This window comes from Vulpes lagopus, chromosome 17 (genome assembly GCF_018345385.1).
Source record: "Vulpes lagopus strain Blue_001 chromosome 17, ASM1834538v1, whole genome shotgun sequence".
In the NCBI taxonomy this organism is placed as follows: domain Eukaryota; kingdom Metazoa; phylum Chordata; class Mammalia; order Carnivora; family Canidae; genus Vulpes; species Vulpes lagopus.
The window spans coordinates 8,347,215-8,363,604 of NC_054840.1; the positions used below are offsets into that span (position 1 = coordinate 8,347,215).

At 37.7% G+C, this 16,390-nt stretch overlaps 1 protein-coding gene across 12 annotated transcripts in view; it reads left to right on the top strand.

Moving 5' to 3' along the window:
• The window catches only part of MECOM (MDS1 and EVI1 complex locus), a 554,726-nt gene that overhangs the window by 526,963 nt on the left and 11,373 nt on the right, over window positions 1-16,390 (top strand). For 9 of the 12 annotated variants that reach the window (XM_041731621.1, XM_041731617.1, XM_041731615.1 and 6 more), the window contains 4 exons: window positions 4,017-4,043; window positions 9,760-9,926; window positions 11,008-11,085; window positions 15,170-15,339. In XM_041731621.1, the coding sequence (XP_041587555.1) occupies window positions 4,017-4,043; window positions 9,760-9,926; window positions 11,008-11,085; window positions 15,170-15,339 (442 nt within the window). The remainder of the gene's footprint in view (window positions 1-4,016; window positions 4,044-9,759; window positions 9,927-11,007; window positions 11,086-15,169; window positions 15,340-16,390) is intronic. The other 3 variants (XM_041731618.1, XM_041731619.1, XM_041731626.1) reach the window with 1 other exon arrangement.

The following is a 16,390-nucleotide window of genomic DNA, read 5'->3' on the forward strand; positions in this document are numbered from 1 at the left end:
TTAGAAATGTTCCAGTTAGTATGCATTTTATATAGAAAGGCTAAGGAATGATATTATTTACATAATTACTTTATGGAAAAGAAAAGTTATAAAATAGGTAAATGTTTATCAGGTACTTACAATTTTACATTTAGGTTGATTCAAATTGCACTTTTAGGCCTCATGGGCTAATAAAGCTGAACATAACATGCATTTTGTGTCAGATATTGCACAACAGATGTATCTTTCTTGATAGCTTACTTTCTAATTATAAGAAACTACTCATGGGGATGCTATAGTTATATACGTTTAGTTATTTAGTTACAGTAATCAAATTCTCTCCATATTCTATTACCTTTAAAATCTGGCAACTAATCACTTCTAAATTAAGTGCCATGGGTACATGGTATCACGGAGGGAAAAAGAGATTGAGATTCAGGATCCCTGAGTGACTCAGTCTACCTGGCTCTTAGTTCCTTATCTGTAAGATGAAAGAGTTGGCTGTAAGGTCCCTATTGTTTCTGAAATTCAAAGATAAAAAAAAAAAAAGAAATTCAAAGATTTCTAGCTTAGCCAAAGTAAAGTTTTGCTGGTTCATAAGATGGGCAATCTATTGTCTACCAATAGCACCACATGTGCATTCAAGTATTATAGTATGTAAAAAAAAAAAAAAAGTGTTCTAGTATGTACTTACTTTTAATAAAATAATAGAAGAAAATCTATTATCTCTTGGTATTTCCAAAGCGAATGAAGGATCACAAAAGGTGAGGCATCTGGACAGTGCTTGGGGCATCTGGACAGCCCTTGCCTTGCAAACATGCCTGCAGGAGCGCAGTGGCAGTGTGTGCCTCCTTCCCACGCCAGACTGTCGTGTCTTGGTGGAAAGGACTGCCTACTGCTGCTATTAAAACAGGACCCAAGAGGGATAATCAAAATATTTAGCACCTTGTACATCATGAATACGGACCGATCGGAATGCACTCCTGACGTTCTGAAGCAGGATCTTGAAAGTCCTCGCAGCACCAGTTGTTAAAGCTGTAGTTGCTGGCTGGTGGCTCTCTGAAGGGTCTTTTGAGATGTGGCCAGGTTGGTAAGAGGACAGTTCAAGGTTCTTGGAGCAGAGGCTATTTGCCAGCTACTTCAGAAAGATTGTATCATTTTTATAACCACCGTGGCTGTTTTTTGTGTATAATGGCTGTATATCACTGGGGTACAGATGAAATAACAGCTGTCACCTGGGATAAGCTTGGGCCACCGAATTTTCCTCAAGCCTTCAGACCAGAGTCTGTTCTCTCAGAAAATCTGCCTCAGATATCCTAAAGTTTCAGCAGAATTCTTGTTCTTTCTAGCACTCAATCAGTTTCATTGTAGCCTCAAGATCCACTTTCCCATAAAGAAACACAAACAGAGACAAGCTGTGAGGATTTGGGGCCAGAAATAAGGTGCTTTAGGACTGGTTTTACTGCTTATTAGCAAAAATGCTTAGGTTTTGAGCAAAACAGTTCATCTCTCTGTGCCTTCTCTCTGCATGCTGGGAATACCCCGTCCAGCCTTACCTGCATAGCTGTGAGGGTTCACGTACAATACGTGGTATGACCCCTTGGGCTTGGCAAGTGGAAGAACCTAAATGAAGAAGAGCTTTCATTGTTGTTGAATGCAGAAATACTCCATTTCGAATGTGAAGGAATGTCAGTAAAATACTCTCACGCCATCCCCTGAGCCCAGTTTCTTTGGCGGGACTACACCTGTATCTAGAAGTACTTGGAAAGATGCTCACTGTGTTCTTGGCACTGCCTCATTGACCAGCAGTAAGGGTGGCACAGAGCCGGAGGCCGAAATGGAAGCCCTTGCCTCTGCTCCCAGGGCTTGCCATGATTTTGTAGCTAAACAAATGCTTGGATAAGACCATTCATTATTTCATTTTGCATTTAAAGTACACTGGAGCAAATCTTATGGTCCCTCTGGGGCTTCTGAATCTTTGTCTTCCAAATGGGAATGATACTTTCCCTATGTATTTCTGAGTTATAATAATAATATCATCACCATAGAAAGGAAACCACATATTCTTACTGCTTTAGGGAAAACATAGATATAGGTATAGAAAGTCTTGGTAGTGGTCTTCTCTAGGCAAGCTTGATTTTAGAATTTGTGTGTGTCTTTGTATTTCTACTCAGTATGTTCCTTCCCAGGGCGCAGTTCCTAAATAATGAAAGGTGAAAACCTCAATAGATACTTAGATATTTATTGATTTTTTGAAAATTATTTATTTATTCATGACACACACACACAGAGAGAGAGAGAGAGAGGCAGAGACACAGGCAGAGGGAGAAGCAAGCTCCATGTGGGGAGCCTGATGTGGGACTTGATCCCAGGTCTGCAGGATCAGGCCCTGGGCTGAAGACAGGCGCTAAACCGCTGAGCCACCCAGGCTGCCCATATTTATTGAATTTTATTGGAAGATTATTAGGCCATCTCGCTGCCTCTTGGAAAAATAATGTGTGTTTTTAGAATCTTGTCAAAAATATCTAGAAGATATAGGAACACATACAAAATTAAAAGACAATTGCTGTGGGTTTTTTTTTTTTATTATTCTCATGATCTAAATTCCTCACTTAATTCAATTTTTTAAAGAAGTATGCTTTCTGTGTCAGGCCATGAGAGGACTATTTAGATTTCTATTTTTCTTTTATAAGTAAGTTAGTTTAATATAAGGTAGAGATAAGTATTATAGAGGTTCTTTCTTGATAGATTGAAAATTGTTTGTAGAGTCTTGGTTAGATTACAATTTTGAAAAGGAATGATAGCCACAAGGAGGTGAGACGCAGGGAATGGTGTTCTGTGATCTCTAGAATGTCCATTTCATTGGGTACTTTGCATTTTAGGTACTTGGCATTTACATTGATGGCTCATTTGAGCTGCCCTAGAAATCATTTGGCAATTGTGCTGTCGTAAAACTGGCTTTTCCTCCTTGGTTTGATTTTCCTATACTCTAAATATATTTTGGGTGGCTAATACATTTTATTTCCAGATGTTTGGCTTGTACACATCTGCAAAAAGACTCTGTTTTACCTCTGTTTCTGTCCTTTATCCATTCATTTTTATTTTCTTCTTTTTAAAGTGTCTGACTATCCTATTAGTATATCCCAAAAAACTGAGAAAAAGTTAGTCTTTTTCCAAGTTATCATTTATATATATCGATGTAAAAATCAGTTAAGTCTTTTGTCCTTCATCTTCTATTTTGCTTTCGACAAAGTGTTTCTTCTTGTTAGCTTTCCTCCACAATGAATCTTTTATCCTTAAAAACTGTGTATCTTCCTTATTAAAGATACCATCACTTATAAGGGCAAGAAATAACCCATGTAACCAAGCAAAATGATAATTTTAAGGATACGACATTTGTGCTTCCTGGAAGAGTTCACCTCCCAACTCACTGAAATTTTCCCCAGTGATTCTCGTCATAAGCCGACATAGGTAGCTATACGTTTGTAGTTGTTTTCATTAATGTCCTTCTTGTTCTGACCACTAATGGTCTGAATCCCATGCTAATAAAAGTCAAGCAGCGCATTTCCAAGTACATTACTTTTTTTCTTACCCAGTGATTTACGTTTGAGTAAATATCTTCTTCGTTATTAATGTTATACAAATGCAAGAGGCTAGACTTTTTTTTTCAGGAAATTACTGAAGTTGTATCTATTAAAGTTTAGGACTCTCTTGTTTTGCAGTGAGTAAAAACAAATAAGGAAGTATCTACTTCGCTCTTTAAGATTTGGTAGTAGGTAATGTTTAGCTTTCTTGGAAAAAAAAGAACATTCTGGTTTATAACCTTGATTCTAAAATTTAATTTAGGTAAATGGAGGAAATCCAGCAGTGTTATAAAAACATTTAATTTTCATTTCCAAAGCCTTTACTCAAGGTACAGTTACATGATAAGCAAAAATGACAAAGTCTGTATAAATGTTAATTTCTCAAAGGATAGATTGCAATAAAGATACTGATACAGAAGTAATTTTTTGTTTTTGTTTCAATTTTGCTCCCAGTTCCAACTGCCTGATCAGAGAACTTGGGTAAGTTTCCTACTTATATTTTTGACTAAAATAATGTAGCATTAAAAGGAAAACAACTTATATTATAAAATGCTGTACAGACATGAAGAATTCTGAGCCGCCTTCCATTAAATGACACGGCTTCAGCAGATCGTTTTCCAGCTTTGTCAAGTTGCAAAATACTTTCCGTTTTAATTGGGCATTTAGTGTGCTATAAATTGTTTACAGAAAGAAGTTTATTTTATAAATTTGACCCATTCCATGTAATTATACCTTGATGTAGAACTCTTTCGCGGCACTTGGGAGCATGTTTGTTAAAAGAGCCTTCGAAATGGGTCACTAAGTGGAAACAACCATTATTTGGGGGAGCCTGTATCAGCATGTTAAAGATGCTTTTGATAAGGCCTTCAAAAGGTTAAAACCTGAACTTACATGTAGACACAAGCTGACATTGGAATTCACATCCGTATATCCCAGGGCAGAACTTAGTTCTGGCTATTTGGAGTAATAAGACTAAATGTTTAAAAATCCATATCTAACCAGTGAATGAATCTTTCAGCCTTGGGTCTCACTTCCTCAACTTTCAGTTCTTATTTCCAGATACAGTCAGTTGTCAGGTAATAATACTGGGAGACAGCTCTATTTTTTGCTCAAGACACAGAGAATACTGCTTATTTTGTTTTCACTCTCAAAGAAAACTTTAGGTCGATGGAAATCCATATAAATAACATGTATTATAAAATTGACTCTAATTATATATACTTTTACTCTTTCATTCTCTTCTTTACTCAGGATTATTCTGATTCTGAGATACGGGTAAAATCTTGGAATGCAGTTCAATTCTTTTTGTCACTGTATAATTAGATATAAATTATGTTACGTTGGAGCACTGTAGCACTTACTGTTTCCTCTGACATTAGATTTTCCTTACCAGAAATTCCTCCGTTTTCTTTCTTCCGTGGAGTATGTGATGAATTGTGATTTTTCTCATTTTGATAGATGTTTAAGGATTAAGTTCATTTATTTCAAAAGTATAAGGGAAGAGAGGGAGAGAGACTTCCTTAGACAAAGTTGTGCAGTTGATGGAGTTGTGCTTTGATTACCCTGGCTTGTGTTTCTAGTGATATTTCTAGTGTTCCTCCCTGAGTATCATGCCTCCGGGTCCTCCTCCCTTCCAAGGTGGAAATATTACTTGACAGTACCTATGTGGCTGGCTGCTTCTTTCATAAGGCGCTGTCCCCTACATATATGTCCAATGGTTCTACCAGTTTACAAAACCAAGTCAGATTTTAGGTTTGACTCCCTTTCCTTGTATCAGATGATACAAGGGTACAGCAGTTGCCATTGCAATGTTTTGGAAACACTTCCATTCCCTGAATCATAGGGCTTTCAGAGCTACGACTTCTATTCGTATTATAAAACACAGATATTAGTGGGAGCTACTAAAATACTAAAGTTTATCATTTTTAGTGGTAAACACATTCTAAGGGATTGGATAATCATAACTGCTGAATGTGATACATGGAATGAGATGGCCGTAAACCATGAATACTTACTTCTCCCCCAAAAGGCCATGATTTTGAGATTTCTCAAGATTATCAAGTGAATAAATATAGAAAACTACCAAATCTACAAACTTTCCCATCATAAGTTATTTATGAGAAGTTAGTTGTTTTATGATAAAGGCATGTGTAATCTAATTTGTAAAACATTAGGTCACATAATTCATGGTGCCATTGGACATATCATTTCATATAATCAGATTGTCACTTTAATGGTTTTAATGAGAAACTTCTTCATGTCATCAATTATTGGCTGCCAGATAATAAATGTTAAGCTAAGTGCTTAGGACCCAGTTGATGATATCTTGCCTGCTGAAATGTTTTTAAAAATACTAACTCTATTTGACTAGAGAGATAGCTGCATTTTTTGGTAGGATCTAGGGAATTCTGTCTAAATATTAGTTTGCGTCAGTATCAAGTTAATAGCCTCTTGGGGACTGTAAGGGGTACAATGACTTCCTCTTCCAGACATCTGGCTGCAGATACCATCAACAACTATTATATATATAAATAAAAATTACTGTTCCATAGGAAAAAAAAAACCTGTCATTTACTGATCAGAGATTAGCCTGTGACATTAATAGGACACAGGGCAATGCATTTCTAAAATATATGATCTAATTTTTCCTCCTTTATTTTCCCCATTCTCAGCAAATTTCTTTTTTTTTTTTATAGCAGTACACATTGCCCTCCTCATTGGGTTTTTCATAACTGAAGTATATATGTAGCTAGATTCTGTTCCATTTATCCCAATTCATGTTGATTTTTAAAATACCAAGCCAGACTTTAAAATGAATGTCAAAACTTGCTGCTTCTCCTGTAAAATGCCTGTCATTTCAGGAACAGCATCCTATGAGTCAGCCCAGAGAGTGAGAAAGTTAGGGTTTTGACCCAGGCACTAGATGAAGCTCATCTTTATCCAACACCTTCACCGAAAATAGAGACAACAGACTGTTGTTGGTCACAGAACTGCTAACCCACCCAACTGGCAGATGTCGGAGCCACTTCTATCTGTCCTAATGGGGACACTTACTCTTTTCAACTGAGGTCAAGTGCGATGAGAGCAAATCTTTTGAAGATGAAAGGGAGGGTTCAGTGGTGGCTTTTATGTTCAGTGGTTGCCAGCTGGACAGAGAGTACTGCACGTGTGTGTGTATGTGTGTGTGGTGTTAATAGCTACCCTCGGCTCACTTCCCATCTTCCTTCTCTCCCTTTCCCTCACTCCTGTTTAATCCTCTTTTCCTTTGACACTGGAAGCCAAAGGTGGGGGTAGCTATTAATAGAAGCATTCGGGTCACCCCTATTCTTTTGCCTATTATCTTTTTTTTTTTTTTTTTTTTTTTTTTGCCTATTATCCTTAAGAGTGTCAGCGTTTAGTTATCAAGCCCATCATGTATTTTCTTGTTTCTTGATGGTTTCCCCAGATCGGAGTAGTTTGCGGTAATGTAATCGCGGCAATCTTTCTTCAAAAGGAGGTATTAGCTACTACTAAAGCAAGACACATTTCTCAACAGCCAATTGCTCTTAAATAACTTGAAGGACTTGCAGTTTATATGTGCTAGAGATGAAAGGCGAGAATAAGAGTCATGAGTAAGCTATTTTCCATATAAAAGGCAAAGTGTTTCTATAAGATATATCGCCGCAGGAATCTGAGTGTGTCAGCAGGGCGGACACTCCAATGATTTAAAACCGCTAGATAATGAAACTTTACTCAAATATTAAATGTACATAAATAAAACATTAATAATCATCACCCATGCACTTACTATTCTTCCCAATAAATGTATGCGATCATGACCCTGACCCTTGCTTGTTTCTGCTAATCAGCTTGAAGGCCAGAGGTCATTTTTCACTCAGACAATTTATTCCGCGGAGGGTGGAATATCGAAATGATTTTCTGCAGGAAACAATTAGAAGGAATAAATGCAAATAAAATAGTATCATAAAATATTTCTGGATTGATTTTTAATAAATAAAACCCAAAGGAAGATGAAAATGCTAATGCTCCAGCTAGAGGGGGATAATGACCGTATTCTGCAGGGACAGAGTTTCCGCCAACCTCTCTGAGCAGCATCATCATTCCATATCTCTGCCCTGTGATCAGTATGTGTCAAAATCCTTCATAGTGACAAATGTGCTGTCCACTTGCATCTGTGGAGAATGTTTTAGCAGCTGAGTGATTATGAATCAAACCCCTGAGCTTCGAGCCCCTACTGCCTCCCAATGCGTTCACATTTGTCGTCTGACAAGTAAATGTATCTTGACTTTCCTCTGAGATTTTTTTGCACCGTGTTTGATGAAAGACATTTGGCAAATTGGCAGTGGTACCCTGTACGTTGCAATTTGTAGCTAGCATTAGGAGTCTGGGCATGAAACGAGAGGGCAGGCTCCAGGCTCTTATGTTCAGTGTTCCCATAAAGGGAAAAGGAGAGCGCTAACTATAACATGAATAGTCATTTGAAGAATCGGGCATTTCCCTTCGTAAGAACCGAATCGTCGACAGGCCACCCTGTTAAGATTTTGCTTCACCGGGGATCCCTGGGTGGTGCAGTGGTTTGGCGCCTGCCTTTGGCCCAGGGCGCGATCCTGGAGACCCGGGATCGAATCCCACATCGGGCTCCCGGTGCATGGAGCCTGTTTCTCCCTCTGCCTGTGTCTCTGCCTCTCTCTCTCTCTCTCTGTGACTATCATAAATAAATAAAAATTTAAAAAAAAAAAAAAGATTTTGCTTCACCGTAAGGAGTCAGTGGCATTCTGTTCGGCTGCCTGGCCATGGAATAGAACTTTCCTGAATTTCCCTTTTGAGTGGGAAGTGTTGCCTTTTATTTCTAACCTGAGCTCGTAAAATTAGGCCTTCAATTCGGTCCTGCCTTCTCATCAGTGAGAGAATCATCATCCTCTTGGGTTAAACAGTTGTTCAAATGTGCAGTTGTTACCATTCTTGTCCTTGCGTGGAGTCTCCCGGTCTAAACCCCAACACCCACCCACCCCTGCCCCAGCTCTTCGAGAAACACACAGAGTGCATATAGAGTGCAAACACCTTTTTAACGGCTTTCTGAGCTCTCCAGTGGCAGAGTGCCTGAGAACCAAATAAATAATGGGTGAGTTGATTTAACAGGATGGCCTGAGAGTTTGCTTTTCTACTTAAAAATTCAGTAGTAAGCAGCTTCCAAATAAAATACGAGCACTAAGGAAACTTAACATTTTGGGAGGGTTGAAGGAAAGGAGAGTCCTTCTCGCTGAGGACAGTAAGGGTCAAGCTGCCTTTCAAAGTGGATGCCATCCTCCTCCGATCGGGATCGTCAGACACATGGGCAGGTGGACAGAAACTTGAAGATTGAAAGCAACATAAATTAGGTTGTTTGAAGGGAAGAATTAGGCGGGGTAGTTTTGGAAGATTATTTCTCCGAGAGTGCGGTTACCCTAACTACTGTCCTTATAGAGCCCGTGCCAAGTTGTATTACGTGAAGTCATGATGATATATCACGAACTGCCTTTCAACTCAGTCTTTGTCCAGGAAAAAAAATGAATATTTCATCAAAATTCCTTGTATATGGTACCATTTAAGATTGTCGCACATCCAGATATTAGGTTAACCTAGTCTTAGGCAAAACACCTCCTAGACATTCATTTTTTTCTTTCTGCTCCCCCCCCCCCCACACACACACACATTTGGCTTAAACTCTAACTTTGGAACACTTGATGTGTTTCATGCTGTGAGTTCCTTTCGTGGGATGCCACGCTTCCTATGGTTTTTACTACCTAGGCAAGGTATGCAGGACCTTCCCCTGTGGTGTCCAGTTTATTCTTAATGTTCATAATGTAGCACTAATGTTGTCTCTTAATTGAATAACAACAATCCAAGTTGGTTTTATTTTCGCCCCATGTATTTCATTGCTCGGATGTATATCAAATTATGACAAAATGGCCTAACCAAGGTCTTATGAAGAAGTTCACCCAACATTTTACGAGCATGGTTCTACCCTCGTTGTTTCCTAAATCATCGAGTCCTTTTGTTGTCTAATATTGGGACACTACCACCTTTTCCTATAGTCCACTGCATTCAGCAGAGTCCATGCTTCCCTTTTCTTAAGGATTTCTTGGTTTGCTAGAGATTAGTACAGAAGAAAAGAAGTCAGACTGGTCCTTCATGGTCTTGTGCTCTTGCCTTCCAGATGTCAGCTATTGAAAACATGGCAGAGAAGCTAGAGAGCTTCAGTGCCCTGAAACCAGAGGCCAGTGAACTTCTGCAGTCCGTTCCCTCCATGTTCAACTTCAGAGCGCCTCCCAACGCCCTGCCGGAGAACCTTCTGCGGAAAGGGAAAGAACGCTACACCTGCAGGTGACTGTGGAGCACCTTATGGCCGCCTGTCCAAAAATCCCCCCTCTGATTTCAAATGGCCCTGCTGTTTATTTTGGAAATTATTCCCAATTGGATGATTAATAGTGACCCTGATAGATCTCAAGCACTTCAAAGTACTCTTTATTTAGGGAGATATAGAAGTAGTGGTTTTAAAAAATTATTACTAAATGAGAATTTTAGCGCAGGCCATTTGGTTGTGATAAATGAGGTTGGAAACAGGCCAAATACTTGTTTCACTTTGATATTTATGAATTTTCTTTCACAGTTAATTATTTTCATCTGAAGGTATAATACTACTGTCTTCAAGCATACATTTATTAATTGTCATGGCATTGAAGAATAAGGCCATTAACAAAGGACGAATAAGGTCGATAAGTGGAGAAAGCTAGTTAATAAGTTTCTTGTTACCCATCAGTATTACAGCAAAGCCTGGGGTTTTTTTTTTTCTGTTTTTTTTTCTTTTAAATAAAATTGTGCTTATGATTTCTGAATTGTCTTCAGAAATTTGTGGCATCTGACTCAGGCATATCAATTTATCTGCTCTTTGGAAAATGTGTCACTTTCTTTCCAGAAAAGCTTTTATAGGAACATACCTTGATGGATGAGGTCTTCGGATCTTGTCTGATCTGATACCGCTCAATGTACAGAGTTGTCACTGTGGCTAACATGTAAAATGAGTTGAAACATTTGAAATCTGTTTACATCAACCCAGAGTCACGGACTCTTGTCATTTTTTTTATCCCCTTGTCTGGTTTAGTTTTGCGACTCTAAAGATACAGAGTTAATAAAAGAGGCGCACGGGGGTCATCAAAACTAAAGTCTGTTTTCATAAACTGCTTGCTTATGCGTGAGCAAATTCAACCAAATCTCATAACACAGCCTTTATTCGTGGAGTTATTTATATCTGTAGAATGGCTTTGTTGCAAATGTTAAATACCAAAGACATGTGAGTTCCATGCAAGATTAATTAAATCAGGAATAAAGCATCTGGCTTCTACGCGGCTTGAGTGAAATAAAGTCGATTGTGCTGACTTTCTCTTATAAACATCTTTCATAACAGATACTGTGGCAAGATTTTTCCAAGGTCCGCGAACCTAACACGGCACTTGAGAACCCACACAGGAGAGCAGCCTTACAGGTTTGACAATGATTTTTACTACATATCTTGGTTAATATTATAGTAGTTAGAGTGGATGTATAGCCACAATTTTAAAGGAGGCTACTTTTGTGCATGTCTGAGATGTCTGTCCTTTCGATTTTGAGTCAAAGAGTTGACTAATGGCTAAGATAAAAATTAGAAGAGTTCTAATTTCTGAAATCAGGGCTTCTGACTGTTTAATTGTCTAGCAGGATCTAGGCTATAATAAGCATTTGAGAAATGTTAGCCACTTTAAAAATTAATATTATTATTACTATTATTTGAGAGAGAGAGAGAGAGAGAGAGAGAGAGAGAGGTGGGAAGGGGCAGAGGAAGAGGGAGAGAAAATCTTAAGCAGGCTCCATGCCCAGGACGCAGAGCCTGATGGAGGGCTCGATCCCACGACCCTGAGATCATGATCTGAGCTGAAATCAAGAGTCGGATGCTCGACTGACTGAGCCACCCAGGTGCCTTCATTTTAAAAAGTATCTGAAAAATTATTTTAGTGCCATCTCTCTCTTCTCAATAATTGGTGCTATATTAATTGACAATATCATAACATCACAGCCTCTCTTTCTCAAGTCTTAAGTCTCTGCTAGGAGTTGACAAGCCGTCTATAACTTTGTTTCCCCAGTATAGCTAAGTCATTGTCCCCAGATTCCATTAAGAGGTTTAAGGAATAAACCTTAAACCCCGAGAGGAAGAAGACGATGTGGAGCTAGGAGTAGAAGAGATGAAATAGAATATATTGTAGGAAGAGGAACAATTCTGCCAACAATTTCTAAACTACCTCTTCACTTATGTTGTTAAATGTCAAGATTGGCCACGTGACACATGAGACGTGTGTCTAACTTTAATATATTATTGTTTGTTAAAGAATCAAAGTTATCAACATTCTCTTCAATTTTAAAATATAATCTACATTGTTTTATGTGCACTGCTTTGCACATAGTGTTAGGTGCTCATAAATATTTTTTAAAAGAATAAATGCTATTTATCTTAAGCCATATCGTAATTTCACTCTGCTTTGAAACTCTTATGCATTGCATATGTGTAAAATTATTTTTGTCTGCACGCTCACTTTTCCTATTAAAATAAATGATTTCTTAGGTTTCAAAGACTTTTCTTTACATATAAGACTAAGAAAATGGGCAGACCGATGAATGCTCATTTGAAGAGAATTGAAATTTTAAGAGAAAACTAGAGGGACTTAAGCTCAGAAAATAATAATGTGTTTTCTTAAATTCTTTGCTTTCCTACATGTTTTATAAATCACTAATCATAAGTGATACTTCTACCTTATATGTAATAGAATGGACTTGACATAAGTCTCAGAGAGATATAAAAATGGAAGCTGTTGGTGATTTGCCTTTTTGAGAAAATTTCAGATCCCAGGAATTTTGCTTAAGTGGAAGAAAGATTTCAACACTTAACATTTTATTATAGCCAGGGATCTGATATGCCACTCTACCATGCTCATTTTACTCTGAGCTTGAATCCATGGTTTTATTCTACCCCATAAATGGTATGTGTATTTTTAAAAACTCAAGCCAGGATGTTGGCATAGCCAGAGATCTTAAACAATTATTTGTCTAGCTCCTCTGTTTTACAAGTGAAGAAATTCAGATGCACAGATGTTAATTGCCTTCTGTAAAGCCTGGTATTAAAAGATCCAGAATTAAAACCCAGACTTGGGGCTCCCATGTCAGTTTTTATCTCACACCATGATCTCAAAGACTCCCATGACCCCTGTGTTTACATCCAAATTCTTGATAGGGTATTGCTCATGATTATGTTATGTATTCATTTTAAGAATTTTTGAAAGTTAGACTCGTAACTACCTACTGATTTATTGGAGCAGAATGGAATGATTTCTTTATTTAAGAGCACTCAAAGCTTTTGGCCAGGATATTAGCGGAGGAAAGATACAAAATAATAGATGCTTATTGTCTAGAATGTTCTTATTTGCCGATTTTATTTATATTAGAGTAGATGATGCCTATTAGATTCGGAAAAGCCCCTTTGCATACAAGCAGAAAGTTGGAAGCATGTCAAAGACAAAAAATCTTTCTAATTCATGTTGTATGAATGCTGTGAGTGAAAAATGTTTGGTGGCAGTATAAGTTTTCTCCAGCAGTGTTTTCTAGGTGGTTCTGCTCGATATAACACGATAGTGCTAATTGTATCATTATCCTCATTGTAGTGGGCCTTGGGAGTCAACAGTTATTACAGAGAAGGTCATGACTCAATATACATTTTTTTCGAAAGAGGAGGCTAAAATATTACAACGACTATGAATGTGGGGTTTCACACGTTTTTCAATTAATATTATAAGTGAGGAAAGTTGAGGAACCTCATCATGCGAGGGCAGTTTTTTAAGGGGGAAAAATTAAATCAGGCCTTGAGTCGGTTTATTGATACTATGCCAAAGTAACTAGTTTAACAGATTTATTTTCCCCACTGAACCAACTAGACTTCTGGCATCACGTGGAGACAGCCGTAGAAACCCAAACACTTCGAGTGGAATGGGGTGATTTTTGATGTAGAGCACTTGAACCACTGAGTCTACATTCAGAAGTGGGAGGAGAAGGACCCTTCACATATGGAAGAATAAGTTAAAGATTGTCTGGCTGCTAAGTTAGAAATTTTCACTTAAAAGTTGTCTAGAGAAAGGTTTTTGTTTTTGTTTTTGTTTTTTTTTTTTAAGCAACACACATACCAAAAAGTCACACAAACAAATAACGAACGCAGTCTTGTCTTTAGAATGCGAAAGGAGGATAACCCCATGGACTACCCCACTTTTCTTCTTTATCCATAAGAGCTGGGAAGTAAGGGATATGGTGGAGGGAGTTACATTTTTATTTATGATTAAATGAGAACTTCAAAATAACTTATGATATATATTTTTTTAATCACATGGAAGGCAGAAACAATTAGCCAACCAATAATAAGTGTTTTCCTGGAAAACAGACCTGGTTCAGAAATGCCATGAACTCTGTAAGAACAGAAATGGAAAACTGGGGGGGGGGGGGATTGGAAAAGCAGAGATTAATGAAGACCTTTATTTTATTCCAAAAGGAGAATTTGGTGCCACTCTTACTTTCTTTTTCTTTCTTTTTTTTCTTTACATTTTATTTATTTATTTGAGAGAGAGAGTGCGAGATGGTTGGGGGGGGCATGGAGAGAGAGCATGAGCAGAAGGAGAGGGAGAAGCAGACTGCCTGCTGAGCAAAAAGCCTTACTTTCTTTTTTTAACCATTTAAAGATGGGGGTGCCTGAGTGCCTAAGTCAGTTAAGTTTCTGATTTTTGGTTTCGGCTCCGGTGGGGATTTCAGGGTCCAGGGATTGAGCCCTGCAGCCTCTGTGCTCAGTGGAGAGTCTGCTTCTCTCTTTCTCCCTCTCCTCTTACCCCTCCCCATATGCACTCTCTCTCTTAAATCAATCAATCGTTTAAAAAAATACAGTTTAAAGGTTATCAGAGTAAAGGCTCTGGGGGCTTGTAATCACTACAGATTATGAAAATTACTGTCTTTGGTTTGTCATAAACTACTCACTTTGCCTCAGTTTTAAAAAGTCTGGAGTTTACTGCTCTTTTTGAGAAAATAATGGAAGTTCCTGTAGGATTTTCAATTGAGAAAGTGAATTTTCTAACAAACTGTTTAATCAGACTCTGAAATTTTGAAATTAAAAATGATCTTTTTACTTTATTTGAAGAATATGTGAATTTGTTTCATGTTTGTTTACAAAGGACTTATTGGTATTATCCTAAGCAGAAGATAAAACATGCTAGTATTTATTAATGTCATTGATTTTGTGAGCTTTATCTAAAACATGAAAACTAAATGGCGCTAATAAATTTGGGAGCAACCAAATTGCCAGTATTTTATTATGGCTTTTCCTAAAGTCATGAAAAATCTTTAAAGCAAAAGGAATTGGAATTGAAATCTTGACTGTGCAAATAATGTTCTTGCCTATGCCTTTTCTCTAAAATGTTTTATGGGTGACAATTTTGGATATCTGGCTGACTAGTCTTGAGAAATATCTTTTGATTTGCTTGCAAATATTTTCTCTGTTTATTTTTCAGATGCAAATACTGTGACAGATCGTTTAGCATCTCTTCCAACTTGCAGAGGCATGTTCGTAACATCCACAATAAGGAGAAGCCCTTTAAGTGTCACTTATGTGATAGGTGTTTTGGTCAACAAACCAACTTAGACAGACACCTAAAGAAACATGAGAATGGGAACATGTCTGGTAGGTAATCAATTGTGTTATGAGAAGATGGCTTAATTTTCTTACTTTAAAAGATAATTGTGAATAATACTGCATATCAAGTATACTTTTTAAAAAAGAGATAATTGTGATCTTTCTTCTCTCCTTCTACTTTGAGACCAGAGACAGATCCTAAAATTTACAACATGTTTCCCTTGAGATTATAGGGTGATGTGACTGCTGAATAATATACAACTCAGGACCTTATTTGGATTGTTTTCATATTCTCCTGGATTCATCTCGATGGGTAATCTCAAACAAAGAGAACCATAACGCAATCTCATAGGAAACTTATGAATCAGGATTTCCTAAATTGCAGGGAACAATCTTTCCACCTATACAGAATGGGGCTTCCGGGCATGGCAGGATTTCTCCAAAGTGGCAGCCCCAAAATACCATGCTCCAAATATTAACTTAGAAACCATGGCTGCTTTTGCAGAAGTCCTGCAGTTCAGAGAACAACCCCAGGGTAACTTTTCAAAGATTAGTGATAGAAGATTGTTGACATGATCAGAGCAACCCATAGCGAATGATAGTGGTGTGTCGTTCAGGTCACAGATTCTGATGTAGAATTAAGTTAAAAGTGGCAAAAAAAACCAAAACAAAACTAGCCTTGTTCTCATTCAGACCTGCCAGCACATAGTTAGCAGAAGAAATGGTAGTTTTTCTTGCCTTCGCTTCTAAGAGTTAGATAATAAATCATTAATTAATATTTACCAATTGATGTATGTGTTTGGAGCCACCCTGTGCAGCCATGATTTGCTTCTACAGAATCTCGAAAATGACTTGGAGGCAAGGGAGGGAGTAAGCATGGGATTCAGGGAAAGAGATTTCAAAAACACTAAAAAGTTGAAGCTGTACAAAGTAGTTGTTTTTACCTAAGAAAGTTATTTTATTATAAATCTTACCTCCCCCATACAGAGCCATATTGTTTACGATCTTGAGTGGCTATGACATAGAACTATATATACTGTTCATTTCCCTCTAAGCCAAAATTCAAATGATTGTGGTCTAAAGATACCAGATTTTAGAG